The 26,093-nt window shown below is 36.7% G+C and overlaps 1 protein-coding gene across 14 annotated transcripts; it reads right to left on the reverse strand.

Moving 5' to 3' along the window:
- Positions 1-394: 394 nt before the first annotated feature.
- Positions 395-25,959, reverse strand: PNISR (PNN interacting serine and arginine rich protein). 14 transcript variants are annotated; one of them, XM_055259586.2, is made up of 13 exons: positions 25,866-25,959; positions 16,736-16,815; positions 14,955-15,073; positions 12,955-13,143; positions 11,159-11,382; positions 9,570-9,741; positions 8,486-8,676; positions 6,462-6,599; positions 5,035-5,134; positions 4,262-4,315; positions 2,973-3,143; positions 977-2,063; positions 395-743 (listed from the first exon to the last, which is right to left on the reverse strand). In XM_055259586.2, the coding sequence occupies exons 3-13, from the start codon at positions 15,040-15,042 to the stop codon at positions 713-715; spliced, it is 2,445 nt and encodes an 814-aa protein (XP_055115561.1). In that variant the 5' UTR covers positions 15,043-15,073; positions 16,736-16,815; positions 25,866-25,959; the 3' UTR covers positions 395-712. The 14 variants fall into 14 exon arrangements, with proteins under 14 accessions (XP_055115561.1, XP_063475930.1, XP_055115563.1 ...); XM_063619860.1 differs by having other exon boundaries at positions 1,419-2,063; positions 14,955-15,069; positions 25,866-25,958; XM_055259588.2 differs by having other exon boundaries at positions 14,955-15,069; positions 25,866-25,958.
- Positions 25,960-26,093: the final 134 nt, after the last annotated feature.

The following is a 26,093-nucleotide window of genomic DNA, read 5'->3' on the forward strand; positions in this document are numbered from 1 at the left end:
GTCAAACACAATCGTTCCTTACAAATAACTCTACTGGTGCACTGGCTTGATTGATTCCAGCAATTTCATTTTACAGGAGTGAACCACACGTTATACACACAGAGAATATATTACTTGAAAATCCCCAAAATAGGAAGAAAAGTTTAGAAAGTTGTCAAATACTTCCAAATGAAAAGTAAAGGTCTATTTCTAGCCCTCTTTCATACCCTTAAAGTTGAAATCTGGCAAAAGTCCATGGGTACAATTTACAAACTTTGACAAACTATTAAGTAAAAACCATTTTCTTTGGGGGAGGTGAGAGAAGGTACCTTTAAAACCTGTTATACAAAATTCCAGCTGCCTTTTTATAAAAGTACTTTCCTTAGATTAAAACCATAAAATTAAGGTGCAAGAGTTTAACAAAAATGAACTAAAGAGCTTTATTGACATCACAGTACATTCAAGAATAATTTTAAGAACATTACAGCTGAAAGAGAATGGCATGTTTATAGTCTTATTATGCACTATATTTTTTGAAAAAAACGTAATACAAAGAAATCCTATTAAGTAACTCGGAGCAGCATTGGAAAAAGTACACCTATTTACAGATTAAAAAAAAAAAAAGATTCTGGTTTCACCTACACAGCCACAATGTGCCTCTATAATGAGACAAGCCCTTAAAACTCATGGAATTTTTTTAAACAACATCATGGCATTCTTGCCACATCATTCCTCAGCGTTTACGACGGGGAGGGGTTGTTGATCTGAAAAAAAAAGGGAAAAGACAAAATTTAAAAATAAAAATGTATTTTAAACTAAAAATCTGCAATTTTAAATAAATAATATTATATAGGATTTCTAACATTTAAGACTATGATTATTTATCAAGTACCAAACTGAGTTTATTAAAGAGAGAGAGAAAGGACACTTTCAACTTTGAATAAATTCAGTCAAATTTTTTAAAAAATCAGACAAAATACTTTAAAAAGTATACTACCTTGATCGGGACTTAGACTTGTGTTTGCGGCTTGCCTTCTTACCAGACCTTTGAGATTTCTCCATGGATCGCGATCGACTATGTTTAGGCTTCTTAGCCTTCTTTTCTTTGCTACTTCCTGGAGACTCAGAACTGCTCCTTCCACTAGAATCAGAGCCTGAATGTTTTTTACTATCTTTGGTAGTACTTTTCTTACTATCCTGTCTAGAATCATGTCTTATGATTTTAACAGATATAGAACCACTCCTAGAGAATGTTCTTTCACTTTCTCGTTTCCTTTTTAATCTATCATCCTGACTACTGAACTTAAAATCTTTTTCTTCCCTTTTTTGTTTCTCTTTTCTTTTATCCTGTTCGCGTTCCCTTTCTTTGTCTTTCTTTTTCCTATCTTTATCTATACTTCGACTCCTCTCCTTTTTCCTCTCTTGTTCTTTAGCCTCACCTTTATGCTTATGACTGTTCCCACTAAGATTTCCACGTTGATCATCAATTTTACGCCTATCTCGACTCCTACTGCGACTGGCACGATTGGTTCGTCTATCCCTTGAGCGACTTCTACTTCTACGTCTCTCTCGGGAAGGACTCCGATTTCGTCGTCTTTCTCTTTCAAGGCTATTTCTATTAGATCTCCTCCTATCTCTAATCTTTACCCTAGCCCTATTGCTCTCTATTTTAATTCTGCGAGAGTAGCTTCTACTCCTGCTACGTCTAGCTTTGATTGTTGGAGATCTACTCCTACTGTGTCTCTTTTTCCTTTTAGGAGAAGACGACCGAGAAGAAGTACGACTACTACCTGAGCTAGAACTGTATGAAGAGCTAGAGACAGTACTACTAGTACTACTAGTTCTGCTATTGCTACTGGAACTACCACTACTAGAACTTCCCGACCTACTCCTTCCTTGTTTTTCTTTTTCTTTATGCTCTTTTTTTGGTTCTAAAACGGATGTGGTTTCATTTGCAGTTCTCTTCTTTTCATTAACCACATCACCGTCTGCTTCTCTTGCTTCTAGTAGTGATAAACTATTTTGCTCTTTATGGATAAATTCATTCATCTCTTTTGTAACCCTTTCTGTTTGCTGCTTTTCTTCTGAAACAGAAAAAGACAAAAACACTTAAGAAAATGTGCATGTAAAATTCTCATACTACCAAATGTCAAGCTACCAGACTGTAACAATAGAATACCACTTTCAATTACAATGCAAGCCATGTAAGTAATTCAAAATTTTTTAGTAACCACATTAAAAGAGTAAAAAGAAACAGGTAAAATAACCCAATATACCAAAAATATTATCATTTCAACACATAATAAATTTAAAAAAATTCTATTTTCTTTTTCAAGTAAAGTTTTTGAAATCTAGCATGTAATTTATACCCACAGTACATGCCTAGCCACATTTCAAGTCCTCTATAGCTTGTGGTTAGTTACGTTACCCTCCTGGACAGTGTAGCAAAATACAGTATCAAGATGTAGAGGTGCGTGTGAGGCAAGCAGGAAAAGACTTCCCTTTTGTCCAACTAAAGCAAAATTTTAAAGGTAAGTAAGGGGTTTATAGGGAAGTCTTAGCTGCTAACTCTTAATTACCTTTCTTAGATTTTTCAAAGAAGAAATTCTGAGTAAATTTTCTCTTTTCTTATTCCTAGTATTAGGTAAAGTAACTTAAGTAAAAAACTTCTAGGTTCTCTATTATCCTTATATATCCTAGCTACAAATTACTTTTCAATAGTCTTACAAATATATTTTTCCCATTTCAAAAGTCATCTTTTTCATTTCAAGACTTTTAACAAGAAATAAAAATACCCTAAATAGCTTGACTTATAGCCACTGCAATGAATGGCTCTTAAAACAACCAAACAAAAATTGTGACTTTAGTTTCAGTTATATCACAAATTATTTATAATATAGCCTTTATTTTATCCTTTGATATTTTTAGGTTGGTTAAAAAATAAAAAGAAGTACAAAACTGGACCAAAATTAAGTCTAAAAGGTATACTACACCTTCCATCTGTTTATCATGTAATAGCTGCTGTTCTTTTTCTTTTCTCCAAAAAGCTTCCTGTTTTTGCCGGATTCGATGCCGTAATTCTTCATCATCAGTGTCAGATGACTCAGATCCTCTGTCACTCCTCTCATCTTCACTGTCTCCTGATCCATAACCACCCAGTCCACCTGTGTGCATAAAGCTCAGTCTATCATATGAAAAAAATTATACTATGCACTAAAAACTTTTCAAGGTCTGAGAAGAAAGCTCATTTCTTTTTTCATTGCCTTTTCCCAGAAGAATACACTTATTCGGGGTGGGGAGAAGTATACATTCAAATGCTTAAGGAGTTCACAGAACCTTCAGGCAAAGGTTACTTAATATCTTATTCTTTCTGGACTATTTCACATTTTTCTCACTGTAAAGGAATCATAATGGGTTTGCTCTACTGTCCACACTAACCAACAAAATTACTTAACAGGGCAGTAACAAAGCCACACTAGAGCTTAATGATGATCCTGAAAGTATTTCTAAAATTAACTTTTATTGTTCAAAGTTTAGAAATCCCTAGAGCTAAGCAATTTTTCCCTAAAAAAATTAGAATACTATAATCTCCCTGGTACAGAAATATTATGGTGCTGAAAATACTCCCCACCCTGAAATGATCTAAATAACCATAACAAAACCACATGGGCATTTGGTTCTACCCACTTCTCTGGGTCCTCACAAAAATTAATTTGAAATGAAGATGTGGAAAAGGCAAATTCAAGCTTTTACGGCCTTGATAATATACCATGCAAATAGTAAATTATGAACACATCACTACTATTTTACTATGATAAGATAAACCCTTTCCTCTATATTAAAACTTGACTTGCCGCAACACAATCTATGTAAGTTATTAAAAGCATTAGTGGATACGTTCTTCCCTAAGGCATGTATGCAATAATTCTGAAAGTGAGCTTAGATACTATCATGGCTAAATTATGAATTATTAAGTACAAACTATAGGTGTTCATATATAATTATATATATAAAAAATGCATATATTGGAGCAATAAGGAAATCTTCCAATATAACCTGCCCCAATAAACTATGAATTAACCATCACATTTATAAATTTCTCACTGTGAATGCGTTAGTCAAAAAAATAGGCAAACCTTTTTAGACAGGATGACATAACCCTAAGACCTAGGTTTTTAAAAACTGAGTAGGACTAATACAGTTTTAAAACAGAACACGTAGAGAGACAATGTATGTGTGATTTTTCCCTTTAGGCCCTCTCACAAATATGGAAAACACTTACCGAGTCCAGTGAGGGAAGCCAGTGCACTGGACTGTGCCAGCTGTTTTGCAGGAGCTTTGTATCACATCAACAACAGGAACAACATGTTAACACAAATAGCCACGATTTCATAGTCATGAGTCTATGGTATTGTTAAATCTACTACTATTGCTGCTTTTTGGGGAGAGAAGAAACATTAAAAACATAACATTCATTTTAAACCAGTATCATGTCTGGCTTTGAAATTATAACTCTGATGTGAGCTGAAATTGGTTTATAATGAGAAAAAATGTTGACAAGTATATCTGTATGTCTACTTCTGAGATTATGACATGTAACTTAATTTTTGTTTTCAATACATTTTTAAGGTGTTACTAAAAATCTAGGGGTAGGGAATCACTTGCTTCTGTAAGAGATAAGTGGTAAACTAAAAATTGTAGGTTGATAATTCAAAATTCATTAGTCAAAATAAACTGTATCAGAAGTCACACAACAATGCCATGTTATCTATTAAAAAAATCAGGTGAAATAAACTGAACATCAGGAATTTTCCACAATACATTTTAGAGGACAACAGCATGATTGCTAATTTGTACTCATGTAGGTCAGATAAAACAAAAATATTTGTATAGCTTTAATATGGTGTCTACAAATCTAATCTTTAAGAGTTAAAACATGCAAGAGAATATTCAAATATCTGGTAGAAATCCAACAAGGACAACAAAAAAAGGCCAAAATAGTCATCAGAACCAAAATACCCCAGGAAAAGCAAAACCAGAAACACCAAAATATACCTTTCGTTGCTTTGCGGTGTGCATCTTTGGCTACATAATAAATTTCTTCATCTGTGACATCCAGCAGAATTTCTGTCAGAAGCATTTTTGTCAGCAACATCTAAAAAAGAGCATTTTGTATTTCTAATTATTATAGATACTAATAGTGTGACATCTTCAAAAATATTAAAATGCAAAGCCATTTTTTTTTTTTTTTTCAGACAGTCTCACTCTGTTGCCCAGGCTGGATCATACTGGCGTGATATCAGCTCACTGCAACCCCCACCTCCTGGGTTCAAGTGATTCTCTTGCCTCAGTCTCCCAAGTGGCTGGAACTACAGGCATGCACCACCACACCCAGCTAATTTTTGTATTTTCAGTAGAGATGGGGTTTCACCATGTTGGCCAGGCTGGTCTTAAACTCCTGATCTCAAGTGATCTGCCTGCCTTGGCCTCCCAAAGCGCTGGGATTACAGGCGTGAGCCACCGTGCCCACCCACAAAACCATTTTATAAAATATTTTTAGACATCAGAGCAGGCATTCCAAGGAATAAAGTATCTTGAACATTTTTCTGTAACATCAAAACTTCAAAAAAATTCCAGGCTGGGTGCAGTGGCTCACACCTGTAATCCTAGCACTTTGGGAGGCCGAGGTGGGCAGATCACCTGAGGTCAGGTGTTCGAGACCAGCCTGAACAACATGGCGAAACGCCATCTCTACTAAAAAAATACAAAAATTAGCCAGGCATGGTGGTGGGCACCTGTAATCCCAACTACTCGGGAGGCAGAGGCAGGAGAATTGCTTGAACCCGGGAGGCAGAGGTTGCAGTGAGCCGAGATCCTGCCATTGCACTCCAGCCTGGGCAACAGAGTGAGACTCCATCTCCATAAATAAATAAATAAATAATCCAAAATCATACGGATCAAAGAAAAAAAATATTATAAATGTATCTGTATAGTAGAGACACTGAATTCAAAACACCTTTTTCTTTTTTTTTCCGAGACAGGGTCTCACTCTGTCACCCAGGATGGAATGCAGTGGCAACACCTCGGCTCACTGCAACCTCTGCTTCCCAGGCTCAAACAATCCTCCCACCACAACTTCCTGAGTTGCTGGGACTGCAGGTGTACCTCACTATGCCCAGCTAATTTTTTGTAGAGACAAGGTCTCACTGTAGTGCCCAGGTTGGTCTTGAACTCCTGGACTCAAGCAATCCTCCTGCCTTGGCCCCCTGAAGTACTAGGATTACCCCAGCCTGAAATCAAAACATTTTAAAAATTCTCTATTAATAAAAGTTTCTATAATTGTTTTAAGTTAAAAGGAGTATCTCTTCAATTAATAATACTGGTCAGCAGTTCTAGTTTCTATTTTTTCCTCTAATATTGTCTCCAAAAAAAACTGCAAACAAAATAAATCCATGTACATAGTAAGAACTTTGACATTCTACCATTTGATACTCTTTCTCCTCTTCAGTCATCTCAGGGTCACTGTGCTCTTCTTGAGGAACTGGGGATGGACTTCTGGTGACTTTCCCACTACTTGCAGCCTCAACATTTTCAGTGTCTTCTTCTTCCTCATCACTATCCTATAAAAAATAATAGTATGGTAGTCCAAATTCATGTGTATAATGTAAAATCCTTCTCTTACATACAGAAAATCTCAAACCCCAAATTAAAAAGTCTATGAAACAGAAATATAAGTGAAACTGCTAACTAAATTACATTTACTACAGATTTCATTTGATAATTCAAGAAGTATAACCTGGGAAAAATGTAAGATTACAAGAAGGCTTAGGAAAATAAATTTTCTCAATTTTCTTTTTCCCTTAGTCAATTTTAACCTTATTTTATAAATACCCAGAAAAACATAATGCCCAGAGACTGATTTAATTAATATCTGTTACATATAATGGGCCTGAAATGAGACACTTATAGAACTTTGGATAAATGGACCACAGACATATTATTCAGTGTAACTTTTACAGCTATATATTTAAGCTATTTACCTAAAGTTGCACAACTTAAAATGAAAAATCTCTAATCAGATTTTTCAGGGCCTCAGCTGGCCCTGAAACTCAGTAAAACTTGCTTCTTTTTAGCTCATAATAAAAAGATAAAAATGAGATCTATTTCAGATTAAACAAATGCCAGCAGTTTGTCTCCTGTCTTTGTATGGTTTTAGGTTTCAGGATCCAGATAGCTTGTGACCCTTTCCTCTGTCAGAGAAGTGTTCTCTAGTCACTTTTAATAATCCCACTAAGTAAAAGACAAGATGACCACCTAAATACTACTGTGGAAAGACTACCTGAACCAGGGGAAAAATATAGGTAACAATCCCACAGGCATTTGGGAGGAAAGAGGAAGGACAATTTCCAAACAAATTTTTGATGCTTAAAAAAAACTTGGAACACCACTATTTCGTGTAAAGATTTTTTTTAAAAAGACTGGACAGAGTGGCTAACGTCTGTAATCCCAGCACTTTGGGGGGCCGAGGTGGGAGAATCATTTGAAGCCAGGAGTTCAAGACCGGTCTGGGCAACACGGTGAAACCCCATCTCTATAAAAAATACAAAAATTAGGTGGGAGTTGTGGTGTGCACCTGTAGCCCTAGCTACTTGGAAGGCTGAGGTGAGAGGATTGCTTGAGTCCAGGAGTTCAAGGCTATGCTGAGCTATGATTGTGCAACTGCACTCCAGCCTGGCCAACAGAGTGATCCCCCAACTGCCTAAAAAGACAAAAAAAAAAAAAAAAAAGAGTAAGCTTTAATAGTGTTTTTCTGTTGTTTCTTATTTTTGTTAATTAACATCTAGAATAAAAACACAGATTTGGCATAGGTCTTTTGGGAAAAATAAAAGTAATTTATGGAACTTAAGCAAAACTAATGCCTGCCAAAATCTAGTTATTCTGCTATTCTTGAGACTTATTTCTAAAGCAGAAAATGGCCGTGGAAGACAGACCAATTTCCTGAGTTGCATACTGGCCAGTGCTGTGGCTCTCATACCTGCTGAAGTTCCTAAACTACTCAAGCCATCTAACTGCTGAAGATTTAAAGACTTAAAATGTTGTTATACTTCCAGTGCTCATGTCAAAAACAATCAAAATTATTACCTCCTCAGGTATATGTTTAAATGTTCAAAAGAGGGAGATTTTATTTCTCTATTACTATTTTAATGTAGATTTGTTTTATAATCTACCACCAGGGAATCATCTGTACCACAATGAACGAATACAGATTGTTTATCAAGATCTAGCCAGCTCTCTGGAATGAAATGTTTATAAACTTGTTGTCTCATTTTCTCTTTACTGTATCTTCAGTAACACATATATAAAATCATAATCCTCAATATACTTAATGAACATTGTAATCTTAGGAACATCACTCTAATACTTTCCTATAGGCTAAAATATCTATTTCAGTAAAGTTTTCACACAAGATTTTCACATGGAGTTTCATGTTGGGGATTCTACTTACAAATTTACTTCTCTGAGGTAAACGAGGGCCATCCCCCCCTTCAGCATCTTCTGTGGCCTTTTTTTCTTTTTTGGACAATTGTGAACGTTGTTGTTCCATTCTTTCTTTCTCCAATTTCTTCTGCTTTTCACGTTCCATTTTTTCAAGACCTTCGCGAATCCAAGCGGGAAGAGTCCTGCGTTTTACTGCGTCTGTTTCACATGGGAAAAATACACACAAGTCAGTTAAGTAAAATATTTCTACAAACTTGTGAGTAAATTTAAAAAATATCCCATTAAATATCATGCTTTTCTTCAATGCCATCACTTTTAATAACACCAGGGAACACTGCTCTAGTGCTTATAATCTGCCAGGACACAATGAAAGCATGTTAAACCATCATCTGATTTAATCCTTACAAAAGCCCTCAGAGATCACTACTATTACTCCACTTTTTTCCACAGGTGAGGAAACTGAGACTCGAAAAAAATTAAGTGATTTGCTAGTAAGTTAAAAAAGCAGTAAAGTTAGAATCTTCCTAAAATGTAAAAAGTAAAGATTTATTAACAAATGCTCCTGTCCATTAAATACTGAACAATTTAGAACTTTCCAGATATAAAGTGGCATAAATACGTATTTGTCACTTGAAATAGGCTGGCCCTACAATGTTATTTAAAAAATTGAAATTTTCTGCCAAAATACTTAGGGGAAGTGAAATAACCAGAGGAAAATTAATCTGACAGCAGTGCATCAGATGAACTAAGAGTGGACAGAGATTGAACAATTAGATTTAAAAGGAGAAGGGCTCATGTATCTGTATAATGTACTGAAATGCCTACACTGAAGAAAATACCAACATGCTATGGCTAGCATAAATTTACACTTCATCACAAAATCTGGAATTTAATGTAAAGGTTTAAAGAAAATTATTTAAACCTTTTAATATTTTAGACCAGTATCATTTTTGTAATTTTAAGCTTTATGACCATAAAGTGTCAATTCCTAACACATCAGAGATACTCAATTTTAAGAAAACAAGACATCCTTTTTATATGATAAAAAAGGCATGCCAATTGTGGTCCACTAAACTAAGTTAAATAGCTACCAATTTGTGGAGGCTCCTGCTTCACAGGAAGTGCAATAGGTGAACGCTGACGATCCCTGAATGATGATGGCCTTTCTCTTCGATTCTGGGGAGGTGCTGGAGGTCCTGGAGGTCCTGGTTGCCAATAAGGAGGATGAAATCCACCTTGCGGTGGACCAAAAGCAGCCCCATGCTGAAAGAGTATTGCAGTTTATTTTTTCTTCAAATTAATACAATATACTCCCTGGGACACACGTGTGTTATGAACTGGGACAGTAGAAATCCATGTGTGCAGCACATCCAAGAATTCCATGGCTCTAATATCCACCGATACTTCTATAGTCCCAAGAACCTAGGCTTACTTTTCTTAAGATTTTCCGGCTACGTAAATGCAAAGAGGCTTCTAAAAGCCAGCTGATAAGCTACTTTCAAAAAGTATATGAAATTTTTCATTCTGAATCCATTTACAAGCTAATCCTACCAACACTAAGACATCAAACAGATACTAATTTTTCTTTAACTAGACATTTTTGTCAATTTCAACATCCTACTTACAGTGAACAAAAAGTGAACTAAACAACTTAAGCTGTTTCTATAATCTTGCAGATATATTCATTTATAAGCAAAGATAGAAGTTAATGAATCATTAAATATTTTCTGCAATTTTGCTATTTTCAGAGGCTTTTCTAGGCCAGCTGCCAATACAGCTCTTTGGTTTACATGGGATCTACCACGCAAAAGTAGGGTAAGCAGATGCTCCCTGCCATTATATTTCTTCAAACAAGATAAAAACTGTTGTATCTGTATACCAAGTATACAAGTATCTAAATATTTATTAATGAGGATTATATCTCAAGGTGAATACTATATGTCCATTATCAAATCTACCCTAGAATTCATGAAATAATTTTTCTTTCAAAATTTTAGATTATGATAGCAGTTTATAAGTTAATAATTGCAATCAGTTATTTCGAAATGACACTATAATTTAAGCACTATAATTTTAGCACTATAATTTAAGGGTAGACCCTGGCAGAGGGAATAAAGTAAATAAAGCCCAACATATGACACTATTCCCCACAGAGTTCTATGTCCCTAGGAATGAATTGGATGCTACAGAGGAAATTATATACAATTCCATTAACATGTCATGTCAGAATGGAAAAAAAATGACACTAGAAAAACAGTCATAATTCTACATAGCACAAGGAATTACACTTAGGAAAATGATCTATGTTCATGTTTTTTATTCATGTCTTAACCATAAGCTATATTCAATTACTGTGCATTCTCTAGTCTTTAACATTTAACTATACCATTTTGAAATATAAATTAGAAAACAAAACATCATATAGCTATTGCACTTACACATTTTTAATTTTTTCAAAAATTTTCCCTAATGATCTTATACCATTTTCCTAATGAAATAAAAAAATCAGAAAACAAATTCTAATTATTTTAATACTCAGAAATTGATAACTGAGACAGAATGTGCTTATTTATACAAGTCTGAAAAGTGAAACACGTATCTTAGGTATTCTTGATGAGACACTTCCAAAGAATGGATTACGTGCACATCTACAATATTAAAGCAACAAAATATCTTTCACCTGATAGTCAAACTGGTTCACTGGCCCCACTGCAAAATTATCGGGTGGTCCACCAAAGTTGTGATTGTTCTGGTTAAATATATGCCTGTTGTCAGGGGCAAATTCCCCACTGTCCTGACTGTTGCTGTCTTCAGAAGGAGGAACAATGTCCATTGGGCCTGGTGTTGGTGGCATCCATGGCTGATCTGGAGGGGGGTGTGGGGGTTGCTGATGCATTCCCCATTCTATTTAAGATTTAGGCATAAAAACATTCAACAGGGGGTTATAACAAAATCAACACAGAATTTTAAGATCTCAAGAAAGATTTTTCAGTAAACATACAGATTTAAAAAACAACTTATGGCTTCTCGGTCAAATTCCTTCATCTATCTTAAAAATAAGCAATGAACTAAACTGTCATATATAATTCAAAATGAGCTAACTCCACTCTAATTCATATCCTAATCAAATGCCCAAAGTTATTTTTAACAAATGTAACAAAATCCAAAGCACTATTTTTGTTTAATTTTTATATTTGTTTAGTAACAATACCACAAAAATAATACCTTGAGGTTTTATATAATTTCTTTCTTACACGAACACATTTATCCTCACAACATCCCTGTGAGGTAGGGAGAAATCAGGTATTATTTTTGCCAATTTCGGGAGAGAAAATTGAGGCACACAGAGGTAATCACTTGCCCAGGGTCACAAAGTAGAGTAAAACTAAGGGGTAGGGATGCCAGGGAGAGTCATTTAAGAACTTAAACTTAGGAACTAAAACATTTTCAAATGTGGGGAAATTTCACTTTCAAGAAAGCTAGAAATGAACCACCTCACAGTATCAAAGACTAGAATATTTATGTTTTTAAAAGTAATCTGAATTCTCGTTTTTTTGTTTGTTTTAAATGAGGGACTCATTCTGTCACCCAGGCTGGAGTGCAGTGGCGTGATCACAGCTCACTGCAGTCTCAATCTCCTAGGCTCAAGCAATCCTCCCACCTCAACCTCCCGAGTAGCTGGGACTACAGGCATGTGCCTCTACGCCCGGCTAATTTTTAAGTTTTTGTTTTTTTTTGTAGAGACAGGGCCTTGCTATGTTGCCCAGGCTGGTCTCGACTGAGGTCTCCATTCTTATAAGGAGAAACAAAAAGTATTAATAGGGAAAGGAGGTTATGACTTCACCATCAGCATACCCAAATGTGAGGCTGATTCCTCCATAGTTTCAAGTGACTATTAAAAAGGAATAACACAAGCCATGGAAGACTGAATTAGCATCAAGAAATCTACATCATACTGTGAAATAAAACAAACAAAAAAGTAAAACACACAAAAACTTATGAAAGATCTTCACTATCTGAAAAAAAAAAAAGGGAAGAAAAAGGTAGGCGGATGGTAGGGGCAGAGTATATTTGACAGACTAATTTGTCACACAGTGACACAATTTTTCTTTAATTAGAGGCTAGACATGTTTTACTCTGCCAGTGCTGCTTCTGAAAAGGCCAGAGGTTGCAATAGAGAGACAAAGAATGCTCTCTTCCCTAGATGCCAAGTGAGGTTTCCAGAGTGTTCCCAGCCCCTGTCAGCCTAGGAATGAAGAACCAAGAAAAGAATCAAACTGAGTGCCACAAAGCTAGCAGAATGAGTACAGAATAATTTTAACCACAAAATGTCAAAGTCAAATCAAACTGAAAACTGCCTATTCTTTAAGAAGCATTAATTTCCAGAAGTCATACAACTAAGCAAATTAAAAAATTTAATAATGATCTCCATTCTGTTTTTTAAGTCTTAAAATTGTGAAAACATAAACAACAAACCTGGTTGCCACATTCTGTTGAAGTTTGAATCCCCTTGGAAATTCCCATGATTGTTCGGACCAGATTCCATTGTAGACATATCTTGTCCATTTGGCATCATTCCTGGTGGTTGTTCTACCATGCTTTGCTGTCCTGAAGCTTCTCTTTGGGCAATCCAAGCTTGGGCCAATGCAGCCCAATCAATCTGGCCTAACGTAAATTAACACTGAATTCAGCATTCAGAATGTAGGAGTTAAAAGAATAGTGCCTCTATGTAAAACAAGCATCTCAATTATTCCTTAGATCTTAAATATTTCAGATAGAGAGGGTATAAGGGAAATTAGAAAAATATTTTTTGAATGAGAGATCTTAAATATTAAAGCATGCTGTGTCTGAAAGGGTGCTTAGCAAATAACCCATATTCAGGCTAAAAAATAATATAAACTACTTACACTTTCAGAGAGAACTCCACAAAAAATACTCTTAACCCATTTCCAATATTAATTCATATAAAATTTATCCCCTGCATCTTAGTTTACTGAATTTTTAAATGTCATCACCTTTACAAAAAAAATCACCACAAAAATAATCAAACGCTATCATTTTTTCCTTCAACATGTCCTATTTATCTTTCCAGGCCTGCATTCGAGCCTATAGGCCTTTGATGAATGCAGCTACCTAACTCTGTTTTTCCTTATGGTTGCGCTTCTTTAAATAAGGCTCCCTTCTCTAGCCAAAACATGACTAGTGTAGTCTGGCTACAACTTCTTAGCCAGTCTTTACTCAAAATTCATTTCCCCACTATCTTGAAGACTCTCTTCCCAAGATATATTTTTTTAATTTCTAAATTTTTACCTATCTATCTATCCATCCATCCATCCATCCATCCATGATCCATCCATCCATCCATCCATGTAGAGACTGGGTTATGAGCCTGGCTAATTTTTGTATTTTTGGTAGCAATGGGGTTTCATCATGTTGCCCCAGCTGGCCTCAAACTCCTGAGCTCAAGCGATTTGCCCACCTCAACTTCCCAAAGTGCTAGAATTACAGGCGTGAATCACCACACCTGGCCTCTCTTCCCAAGCATCTACATTTAACATTTCAAGATCTTTTTAATAATTTTTATTTTGCAAGTCCACCCAAAAATGCATTAAGATCTAATATTAATGAAGTAAACAAAGTAGAATAAGATATGTTTTTCTGCATCTTACTTTAATGAAGATTAAATAGGTATTTTCATACAGTATGAAACACTGGCATAACCCCTATGGGGTTACACGTGGCAATGTGCACCTGAAATTACCGTGACTTAACAAACCTAGCTCTTTTCATAAGAAAATAATTGGACAAGTGAATAACGACATGTACACAAGATTATGCTAATTGTTTCAAAAAGTGAAAAGCTATAAATAATAAAACATCCAAAAGTGGCTTTGTTAAATTATGGTACAATCCTACAATAGAATCATACATGGCTATTAAAAAAAGAAATAACATCAGATCAACCCAGTGAGGGCAGAGCAACGTAAGTGGTCTTATGGATGAAACAAAATTGGCCACTAGTTAATAACTGCTAAAGCTAAGTAATAAACAAGGGCTCCCTATACTCTTCTACCTTTGTATGTGTGCCTGAAATAGTCCGTAGCAAAAAGAAATTTTAAAATGATATAGCATACCATCCAGTTCAATATGATATACAACTTTAAGAGTCAGAATTCACAGAAGTGTGTTCTTCGCAAGCAACATATTTTAGGCTTTTCTCTTTCTTTAGAAAAACAAGGACTAAATCAGTTCAAAAAATGTAAAATCTTCAAAAAGCTTTCTACATTTTGAGAGTCTTCCAAAGGGATGTCCATTTCTTGCTATATATGCTATGGCAAGGCTATTTATGAGAAGATTAAATTCTGACCATAAAATGATCCAATACACCAATCTTAATTCCATATCCCTTAACCCCATCATGTGTCTTCTACCCATTTCCACATATTCAACCCCGCCCTTTCAATTTGTTTCCTTACTTGGATCCTGTTGGTGCTGGAATGACTGCATCCATTGCTGCTGGTTCAAGGGCCACTGCTGCCAAGGCTGTCCTCCTTGATCCCACATCCCTTCTTTTAAAATATACTTGATTCTCTATCTTCAATAAATTAAACATAGTTTAAAAATTATAGTGAGTTATTTAATCTTAAAACCTCACATCAGAAATTATTATATGATGATACATTTATTTCATCAGAGGTCTAAAATTCTTGTCAATAGCTTGCCAGAGGCAACTAGAATTTTTAGGGTACCAAACAAGAGGTAGAAAATTTTATGTTAATGCTGGTCTCAGAATTTGGTGGCAAGCATACATAACACAATGAATTTAGCTCAAAAAAGGCTTAAAAAAAAACTCTATTTTTTGTACAATATAAATTTCTGGATATTTAATTATTTTGAAGATTGTAGGAAAAAAGTGATTTCATTTCTCCCCAATCAAGATTCCTTTAAGATAGTAACCAAATAGCTTCAGCTGATGAAGAAAAATTCTTCCTTATAAATAATTACAGCTAATAAAAATGAAGAATGCAGAACAGAATTAGAAAACTATCATATTGCCAAAAGGAATAAAATATTAATTCAGGAAACCTTACAAGAAAAGTTGATGAGAAATCAGAAATTCAAAGGTTGCCAAAATATCACCCCTACAGATTATTATATGTCTACTATGCTCCCAGAATCACTAAGAATTCTCATCAAAAATGTTTAACTGAGTCCAACTGAGCTTTTGGATTTTACTTCCAATATAAAGCAATTTTAAAGGATAAAGAAATGAGATAAACTGTATTAAATCCAGAAAGTAAGACAGCCTCTAAGACCTGGTTTCTTAACATATAAATAGCATGGAAAAGATGGGAGGGAAGGTACTTTATGTTAATAACTATTAAATTTAGGAGATGGTATGGGGGGGAATCATCACACTAGCCCAACTTTTCTGTAAGCTAGTCTGAAAACATTCCTAATAAAAGGTTTAAAAGTCTTACAAGTCTAATATCTTTGTACTTTATCCAACACTGATACACAACCCTGTTCAAGAACCAGTGATTCACATAACCAGGGTACGGTTTCTTCTTTATTTTTGTATCCCAAGACTTAGCTCATAGCAGGCATTTAATAAATGTTTACTAAATGAATCCTTCTAGATTGATCCTTTCGGTATGCTGAAAACAAGATAAAAGCAAGCCTTTGTATTGCAGGATCACAAAAAGTAGGCAAGTTGGATAACAAAAAAAAGAGAGACATTAACTCTAATAGGACAATTGGCGATTACAATCCAGGCTTTTAAAAGTTTCCAACTCCAGTCTTCGCAGCATTCCCAGAATGCCATACAGGTATAGTTCTATCTGCGGCAGATACTAATCCCTCAAATGAAGAACACTGTGAATTATGGGAGGTGTATTTGTTACCTTGATTTACTTATAATTCAAATGTACCTGTCCTCGAGTTACACTAATGTAATCAATCACAATGACATTATTAGAATATGGCAAAATAGGCACTACATAGCACAAATGAGGCCAACAACTGGTTTGGGTATCAGTTCCAAGTTAAATATATATTTTTTTCTAACCTCTGTTCATTGTTTCCTTCTTCCTCCCCTTTTTGTCCTGTCCAGTTTCCCAAGTACGCCTTTAGAGCCCTTTAAGGCTAAATAGGTTATCAGAGCCCTTGAAAAGTAACTTCACTTACAACTTTAATTAAGAGTTAACAAATAAATACGAAACACCAAGAAGACACACCAACTGCTATTTAAACTGACCTCAGAGGTTCACCTTCTGTTTAAAACTTAGGTTGACTCACACTACAGCTTCGAAGCATAGCAGCAAGATTATGTATGCCCTAGGGGGAAAAAAAAGTAGATGTCTGCTTATAGATTATCATGATTCGCATGAAAATAAATTCTAGAGATGCAACATAAGTGTGATCATCTCCAAGTTAGTCACTTTTCCTTGCATTAACTTTATAATGGGGAATTATTTTATCATAATAAAATTAAGGAAAAGAGATACACCAGAAATGAAGAGGCAAAGCTTTTTAACATCTTTTTTCTTTCCAAGTATCTTTTATTTACTTGAACAATTCCTTCATAATAAAAAACAATGTCAAACAATTTAGAGATTGAGTAAAAAGGAACAACAAACATTTGAAGTGAAGATCTCATCCACCTGTTATTAACTTAGATGATACAAATTAGGTAATAAAATGTATTAATTTAAATTTTCCTATAGAACTCTATGTTTAGAAATTAACATTAGCAAGGAGAGAACAGTTTGTTCCTGAAATGGTTTAGTTTCCTTTTTATTCAATCAACAGCTTTTTACAGTTGAAAGAAAGACAAATTTATTCATCTTTTTATCTTCAATATGGTACAAGAAAGCATCTTGCACATAGCAGACACTAAATAAATAATCAGTGTCTAGCTATTACTTTCTGTTTAAAGGCTAATGATGAGGAAGCTGTTAACTTCTACTTATGAGAACCAAAAAGCTTGCTGTGCTTTCCAACACTTTAACAGCTTATCAGAGTTCAATGCATAATTTTTCTGTCTTAAATTGTAAACTCATATAATACAGACATTATCAACAGCTCTATAAAGTGCCTACTGAACTGAAAATGTGCACTTACTAAAACCATTTAAATGATGAAAATGATGTATAATGACTCCCTACCACCATTCCCAATCCATAAATTTACTTTTCCAGAAATTAAATAAAGGTTGTTTTTCTTACTCATGTTTAATGGTTGCCATGGACAACTTTTTTAGTTCCCCTTTTAAGTTTTCTGGTCACCAGTTGTCACCTAGACTTCAGAGCACAGGCTCTGGTTCAGGATGCCTACCTACATCCGTTCGTTAGTGGTGTGAACATGAGTAAGTTATGCTCTAACCCTTGGTTTTCCAAACTGTAAAACAGAAGACCTAAATGTCTATACCCCAAAGGATTATTGTGAGGATTAAATAAGAAACACATAAAAACTAAGCATCGGAAGTTTCAATTCGTGATTAATATCAATACTAGAGCTTTCTCACCATCACTTCTGGTAGCACTCTTCAAGTTAACAACTATTAGGGGGTTTTAAAAAAAGGTGATCGGCCGAGCGTGGTAGCTCATGTGTGTAATCCCAGCACTTTGGGAGGCCAAGGCAGGTGGATTACCTGACATCAGGCATTCAGGACCAACCTGGCCAACATGGTGAAACCCCGTCTCTACTAAAAAATACAAAAATTAGCCGGGCGTGGTGGTGGGCGCCTGTAATCCCAGCTACTTGGGAGGCTGAGACAGGAGAATTGCTTGAATCTGGGAGGCGGAGGTTGCAGTGAGCCAAGATTGTGCCATTGCACTCCAGCCTGGGCGACGAGAGAGAACACCATCTCAAAAAAAAAAAAAAAAGGTGATCAAGCCAACCCACTTCTGCTCAACTCCATTTTCTTCTCCAGAAGCAATTTAAAACTTACAGAGGTTTCACTTTATCTTTGAAAGAATTCTTTAGTCTAAATTTGTCTTCCTGTTTCATGGGTTGAAACTTTTATTGTTATCATTATTATTATTATGTTTTTTTTTTTGAGAGGCAGTCTTGCTCTGTTGCCCAGGCTGGAGTGCAATGGCACGATCTGGGCTCACTGCAACCTCTGCCTCTTGGGTTCAAGTGATTCTCCTGTCTCAGCCTCCCGAGTAGCTGGGATTACAGGTGCCCGCCACCATGCCTGGCTAATTTTTGTATTTCAGTAGAGATGGGGTTTCACTATGCAGGTCAAGTGGGTCTTGAACTTCTGACCTCAAATGATCTACCTACCTCGGCCTCCCAAAGTGCTGGGATTACAGGTGTGAACCACTGCACCCAGCTGAAACTTAAAAAAAAAAAAAAAAAAAAAAGTTTTCCTATGCACAGAGGTTTTAATTTGCACATTTTCAAGAGTTTGATTTCTATCACCTGTGATCATTTTTCTGTATGTTTAAAACAGCCACTTCTACTTTTGCTATATTTTTAGAAGCTTTTCTTCCCCAAAGTTTTAATGGAAGCTACTATTCAAGTAATATAATGTTCGGGACACTTAGGCTGAGAAAAATAGAAAAAAGATGTGAAATTGGGAAAAACAGAGCAGAATAAAAAAACAGTAAAGAAGGTGATGGTAAGTTAAGGAAGTTAGAAGTTAGGGGCTATTTATTAGAGTGCTTTAATTAAGTCTGGAGATGAGAAACTTGATTTAGTTATAGAGGATGACTACTGGATGAGGGCATAGGTGGAACACCAAATGGTTAGTCTTTTTAAAAGACAATTCACTGGCTGGGCATGGTGGCTCACGCCTGTAATCCTAGCACTTTGGGAGGCCGAGGCAGGTGGATTACCTGAGGTCAGGAGTTCAGGACCAGCCTGGCTAACACGGTGAAACCTGTCTCTACTAAAAATACAAAAAAATTAGCCGGGCATGGTGGCACGGGCCTACAGTCCCAGCTACTCGGGAGGCTGAGGCAGGAGAACTGCTTGAACCTGGAAGGTGGAAGTCGCAGTGAGCTGAGATCGCACCACTGCCCTCCAGCCTGGGCGCCAGAGCGAGACTCCGTCTCAAAAAAAAAAAAAAAAAAAAAAAAGGCAATTTACTATTACGGCATCTTAACAAAACACACACTCACATCCCTCTGACCCAGCAATTCCACCGCAGGGTCCTAAACCATGAACGTGAATATTCATACCATAATTCAAAAATCGGCAGCATATTTTGTAACAGTAAACATATGGTTTCAGTGACATTAAATTAAAGGCAAGTTAAGTAAGTTAGAGTGAACCATACAGTCGATTCCTATTCAGCCATTAAAATGAATAAGGTAGATTGCTACATACTGGTACGTATTACCGTACAAACTGCATTAAGCGAAAAAAAAAGGGACTACAATCTGTCCCTTTTCTACAAAATTTTAATATAAGTCCAAATTTCGTTTTCATGACCAGAGTTACCTGTTTGGGATAAGATTATCAAAATTTACTCTAAATCCTTTAAGAAAATGAGATAGAGGACATTTGCCCAACGTCTCACAGTTGAAGAAGTTTGTGTAATTTTTACTGCCTGTACTAGTCATTACGGACTGTGTTCATTAGCTTCATTTGATTCTTTGTATCTTTAAAAATCTGTATTTTTTCTAAAAATACACACTCACAGAATAAAATTAAAAGAATACAGAAAGATATAAAATAAAGATTAAAAATACCTGATTCCTATTTCCAATTCCTAGAGCTTAGCAGTTTTGTGAAGATTTTGTAATTTAGTAATTTTCTATACATAATTGCATTCTTTTTTTTTTTGAGATGGAGTCTCGCTCTGTCGCCCAGGCTGGAGCGCAGTGGCGTGATCTCGGCTCACTGCAAGCTCTGCCTCCCGGGCTCACACCATTCTCCTGCCTCAGCCTCCCGAGTAGCTGGGACTACAGGCGCCTGCTACCACGCCCGGCTAATTTTTTGTACGTTTAGTGGGGACGGGGTTTCACCCTGTTAGCCAGGATGGTCTCAATCTCCTGACCTCGTGATCCTCCCGCCTCAGTCTCCCAAAGTGCTGGGATTACAGGCGTGAGCCACCGCGCCCGGCCCATAACTGCATTCTTAAAAGAAAAGGCCTCAAGTGGCATCATTTTTCATGCATTGGGCGAATGTCCTCTGTCTCATTTTCTTATAGGATTTAGGGTAAATTTTGATAATCTTGTCCAAAACAGGTAACTCTGGTCATGAAAACAAAATTTGTACTTACATTAAAATTTTGTAGAAAAGAGATAGATTGTAGTAAAGACTTGTTATAAAACTAGGAAATAGCCGGGCGCGGTGGCTCACGCTTGTAATCCCAGCACTTTGGGAGGCCGAGGCGGGCGGATCACGAGGTCAGGAGATCGAGACCATGGTGAAACCCCGTCTCTACTAAAAATACAAAAAAAAATTAGCCAGGCGTGGTGGCGGGCGCCTGTAGTCCCAGCTACTCAGAGAGGCTGAGGCAGGAGAATGGCGTGAACCCGGGAGGCGGAGCTTGCAGTGAGCCGAGATTGAGCCACTGCACTCCAACCTGGGCGACAGAGCGAGACTCCGTCTCAAAAAAAAAAAAAAAAAAAACCAGGAAATAAACTTTTATATATGTTTCAGCACATTAGCACAATGCTTGATAAGGAGTTTCATTAACTATTTTTTAATTAAACAGTAAGATTACTAGTGATTTTATGGCAAGGATTTAGGAACATTACTCTTTCTTCCTTCATCTTCACCATAGTATCTTCATTACTAACAAATCTAACAAATGCGAAACCTAGAGAACAGAAGGAATACACAGGCACAACACACAGTAATCAATGGATACATATTTTACATTTCACTATGGTTTAACGAAATAACATAACCTTGTACCATTAAAAATGACATTTACAAGTTGGTTTAAAAATGATTTGGAAAATGTTGATAATTTAAGGATGGGCATTTGCTACCCTCTTCTTTACCATTGCTTGAAAGCTTTCATTTAATAGGTTAAAGATGATGTACAATACTTTTTATAGAGGGTCTGCATTAAATTTTCATGTTTTTGTCTTGGCTTAAACAAGAATCTTCCTTAGGGGAGAGAAAACATTTTATAATAATTTAAATTCTCCATAATGTTTTGTCCATATTAAGTGGTTAAATATTTATAATTCACTGAAATGTTAGCAAGTAAATACATTAATGTTCAACCATGAAAATGACATTCCAATATTGCTACTGTGATTTTATAACATCAAAAATCGATTCCAATTTATTCACTCTTCCTTTAGACTTAATTTTAAAGCTTGTTAGACTTGAGTTTTCAAGTTTGGAGAAATTTGATTAGTGATGGGCAAGGCTGCAAGACTTTCCTAACAGTATTTCCCTTTATGGGGTAAAGTTAACTGCTATTTCCTTGGAAAACAAATGGGGTCTGGGAAGAACAGAAAGATGAATAACCAAGGTTTGTATCAGATCATCAAAACCATCACACACTGCTGCAAAAAAAATCAAGTGATAGCTATCACCAGTGTTATGGAATGAATTGTGTCCCCGTCCAACAGATACACCGAAGTACTAACTCCTGATACTTGTATGTCCTTATTTGGAAATAGGGTCTTTGCAGATGTATTCAAATTACAATGAGTTAATATTTGATTTGGAGGGACCTTACTAAAAAAGAGACATAGACACTTACAGGGAGAATGTAACATGACCACAGTGGTACAGATTGGAGTAGATGGCTCTATAAGCCAAGGAACATCAAGGATTGACAAGAACTACCAAAAGCTAGGAAGAGACAAGAGATCCCCTACAAAGTCATTAGAGAGCACGGCCCTACCAAAACCTCAATTTTACATTGTTAGCCTTCAGAACTGTGGAAGAATAAATTTCCGTTGTTTGAAATCAGCCAGTTTGTGTTAATTTGCTCAGTATCCCTAGAAAACTAATACAACCAGAAATGGCCATCATCTATTTTATCCTTTTCTTAAATGGATCTACATTAGAACTTCATCACTCTGAGGTCCTAAAACAACTTGTTTAAATCACAATCATTTATTTATTATTGAGACAATCTCACTTTGTCACCCAGGCTGGAATGCAGCGGTGTGATCTTGGCTTACGGCAACCTCCACCTCCCAGGTTCAAGCAATTCTTATGCCTCAGCCTCCCAAGTAGCTGGGGCTACAGGTGCATGCCACCGCGCCAGGATAATGTTTGTATTTTTAGTAGGGATGGAGTTTCACCATGTTGCCCAGGCTATCCTCGAACTTCTGGCCTCAATGATTCATCCTCCTCAGCCTCCCAAAGTGCTGGGACTACATGCATGAGCCACCCCGTGCGGCCAAAATGACAATCATTAATATTTACAAAAGTCACTCAGAGACTGTGACAGAGATGGATAAGAATTAAAATGTGGTATTTTAAAGTCCTTGAGCATCAACTACAAAATCAAAGAGCTACAGAAACACATCTATCATTTGATGCATAGGATGAAATATTTCTCAATCAACCACGAAGCTGAAAAGCCAGAAAATACAACAATCCTCTTCACCCCTGACATTTCAGTCTTACATATGAGTTGACTGACCTCAAAGTCAAAAAAGAATTTATTTGTTTAATTCAGATTAGGTGGAAATGGCACTGGTAAAGATTAATCTTGTAATCATTTGAAATATGGAAAACAGAAATTTTGCTACTTTCTGTGACATGCATTTTAGTATATACTGAAATATTTGCAGCTTGTAGCTCAAAAGACTGTTTTTAAAAGTGGAGGACAAGCATGGCCGCCCATGCCTGTAAACCCAGCACTTTCGGAGGCCAAGGTGGGTGCATCACTTGAGGCCAGGAGTTCGAGACCAGCCTGGTCAACATGGCAAAACCTCCACTCTATTGAAAAATACAAAAATTAGCTGGGCATGGTGGCACATGGCTGTAGTCCCAGCTACCCAGCTACTTAGCAGGCTGAGGCAGGAGAATCACTTGAACCTGGGAGGCGGGGGTTGCAGTAAGCCAAGATTGTGCCACCACTGCACTCCGGCCTGGGCAACAGAGTGACAATCTGTCTCAAAAAAAAACAAAAAAAAAAAAGGAAAATTGGATAGTTGGTTATAAATACCGCCCCCCAATAATAATTTAAAAATAAATGTAGAGAGAGAGCCCAAAATGACACCCTAGTAGCAACAAGCACACCTAGGCACTAGAACTTGGTTTTAATATCATTCCTCAATAAAAGGAATCAGGGATCCTTAAAGAAATAGCTGACTCTAGGACTGCGACAGGAAATATAAAAGATGAGTCTGGAGCATGTATACTGCCAGGAAGTAATAAAGTGCTAAAAAAAAATTGATAGGAACATGTCAAAGGAGAACAGTAGACAACTCAAAGAGCTGCCAATGGCCAAAGCTGGAACAATTTGAGCAACAAAACAAAGAAGTACTGGATTATAATACAAGTTATGTAATAAACATCCACAAGCCCATAAGGATATGATAAAATAAACTAACACATAAATGTGAGGGAAGACACAAATCTCCCACAGAGAATTCCAAATAAATTATGTAAATATTCCACCCTAACTGAGGAAGAGCACAACTGTCCATTCAGTAAGCGTGGGCTCTGCAAAGTGACTTCCTTCCAAAGAGAACAGTAAAAAAAGGGGTGGGGGTAGTAACTTTACAGTGGAGAAATCTAACAAACACTACTCCAGAAGGATGATCAAGGTCAGTAACAATGTGGTAAGTCACCTTGATAGTATGTATCCTTGATAGCATGTGTTGAAAAGGGCATCTTACCTCTGTGATCTTCCCCTGACATAGTCCGTAAGGCCATTTTAATCATGAGAAAATCGTCTCGCAAATTCCAATAGCAGGGCACCCTACAATATACCTGACCCATACTCCTCAAAAATGTCAAGGTCACTGTATTAGTTTGGTATGCTTGCCATAACAAAGTACCAAAGACTGGGTGGCTTAAGCAACAGAAATTTATTTCCTCACTGTTCTGGAGGCGTTTAGTCTAAGATCTATGGGGTTGATTTCATTCTGAGGCCTCTCTCTTTGGTTTGTGGATGGTTGTCTTCTCCCTATGTCTTCACATGGTCATCCCTCTGTGTCCTACTCTCTTCTTATAAGGACAGCAGTTATTAATATATTGGGCTAAGGTCCACCCTACTGACCTCATCTTCTTTAAAGACCCTCTCTCCAAATACAGTCACGTTCTGGGGTACTGAGATTAGGACTTCAAGATACGAATTTTAGAGGGGCACAAGTCAGCTCTTAACACTCATCAAAAACAAGTTAAGCCTGAGAAACTGTCACAGCCAAGAATATACAGCCTAAGAATATACAACAACTAAATGTAATGTGATATCCTAGCTGACATCCTGGAACAGAAAAACGACTTTAGGTAAAATGTGAGGAAGTAGGAATAAACTATGGACCGTAGTTAATAATTTATCATTATTGGTTCATTAGTTGAAACAAATGTACCATACTAATATCTATTAATAAGAAGAGAAACTGTGTGTGTAGTGGGGATATCGTATGTGCTCAACGTAAACAAAAACTGTTCTAAAACATAAAGTCTATTAGTAAGTTAAAAAAAAAGAACTCATCTTTAAAGAACTGTTTTATTTTCTCTATAAGCCCTTTGCCACTTTACAAAAAAATTCCACAAGTAAAATCTTTAGTAGTCTGGTTTCTGTTGTTTTCGCCCTGCTGCACTCAAATGAGGAATTCCAAGTTTATTTTATCTGGGGACAGGGGGAAGTAAAAAGATGTGAAAGATTAATGTTGAATTAAAATCTTAAGCTAGAATGTTAATTTAACAACCCACAAACAAATTTGCCTAGTGCTCAATTTGTTCAGATGACGATACTATCCACCACAGGGTAAAAAACTGGAATATCGGATTCTACCTGTTCCTTTAGCGAAGCTTACTTAACACATAATATCCATCATTGGGTAAGAATACACGAAAAACACAAACTAAGGAACTGCGCCTGCGTAGTCAGAGCCTCAAAGGGTATAAGCTCCAGGTCGGGAGCCCCCGCCTCCTCCGCCCCGCTGAACCCCCTTCCCACAAGGGGGTTCCCACTGCGCACGCGCAGTGTTTAACGGCCGGTCAGGAACCCAACAATTAGTCCCTTCTCGTCCGAGAGGAAACTGTGAGAAGATGGGGCCGTGAGCACTCTCTTTAACAGGGACATTTCCTTTTCAGCGAAAGCACCGCTCTGATTTACCAAGTCTGGCGGACCGCACCGCTTTAAAGGAATGAGGTTTCAGCGGTCGCGCCAAACAGCGTACGCAGCCTATTTTAAGTTATGCTACCTTCGCCACAGAAATCAAGAGGGTTGTAATAGTCCGGCAAGTGCCCACGTGTAATTGTTCTCCATCACTTACCCACTCTAGTTCGGGAACACCCTTGTCGCCGTCGTTCCGGTAATACCTCTCCAACGCTTTCGATGCTTCTACTTCTTCGGGAACAAGACAAGATGGCGCCCGATTTGTCTCACCCGGAAGTAAAAAATAATAACATCCGTTCGTCATCTGAAGCCATACCATCTCTCATCCAGATTTGTGAACACGTGATAGTGCGGATTGACATGTTTCGGCGCCATTTTTGTTGTG

Source organism: Symphalangus syndactylus, chromosome 2, assembly GCF_028878055.3.
Source record: "Symphalangus syndactylus isolate Jambi chromosome 2, NHGRI_mSymSyn1-v2.1_pri, whole genome shotgun sequence".
Classification (NCBI taxonomy): Eukaryota; Metazoa; Chordata; class Mammalia; order Primates; family Hylobatidae; genus Symphalangus; species Symphalangus syndactylus.

Excerpts from the sequence above, each read along its gene's own strand:
- PNISR (XM_055259586.2), bottom strand. The coding sequence starts at position 15,042 with ATGTGGGATCAAGGAGGACAGCCTTGGCAGCAGTGGCCCTTGAACCAG. Across the intron at positions 8,677-9,569 it reads GCAGGAGCCTCCACAAATTG|ACGCAGTAAAACGCAGGACT; the intron begins GTAGCTATTTAA and ends CATGTGAAACAG. Across the intron at positions 744-976 it reads AAGTCTAAGTCCCGATCAAG|ATCAACAACCCCTCCCCGTC; the intron begins GTAGTATACTTT and ends TTTTTTTTTCAG.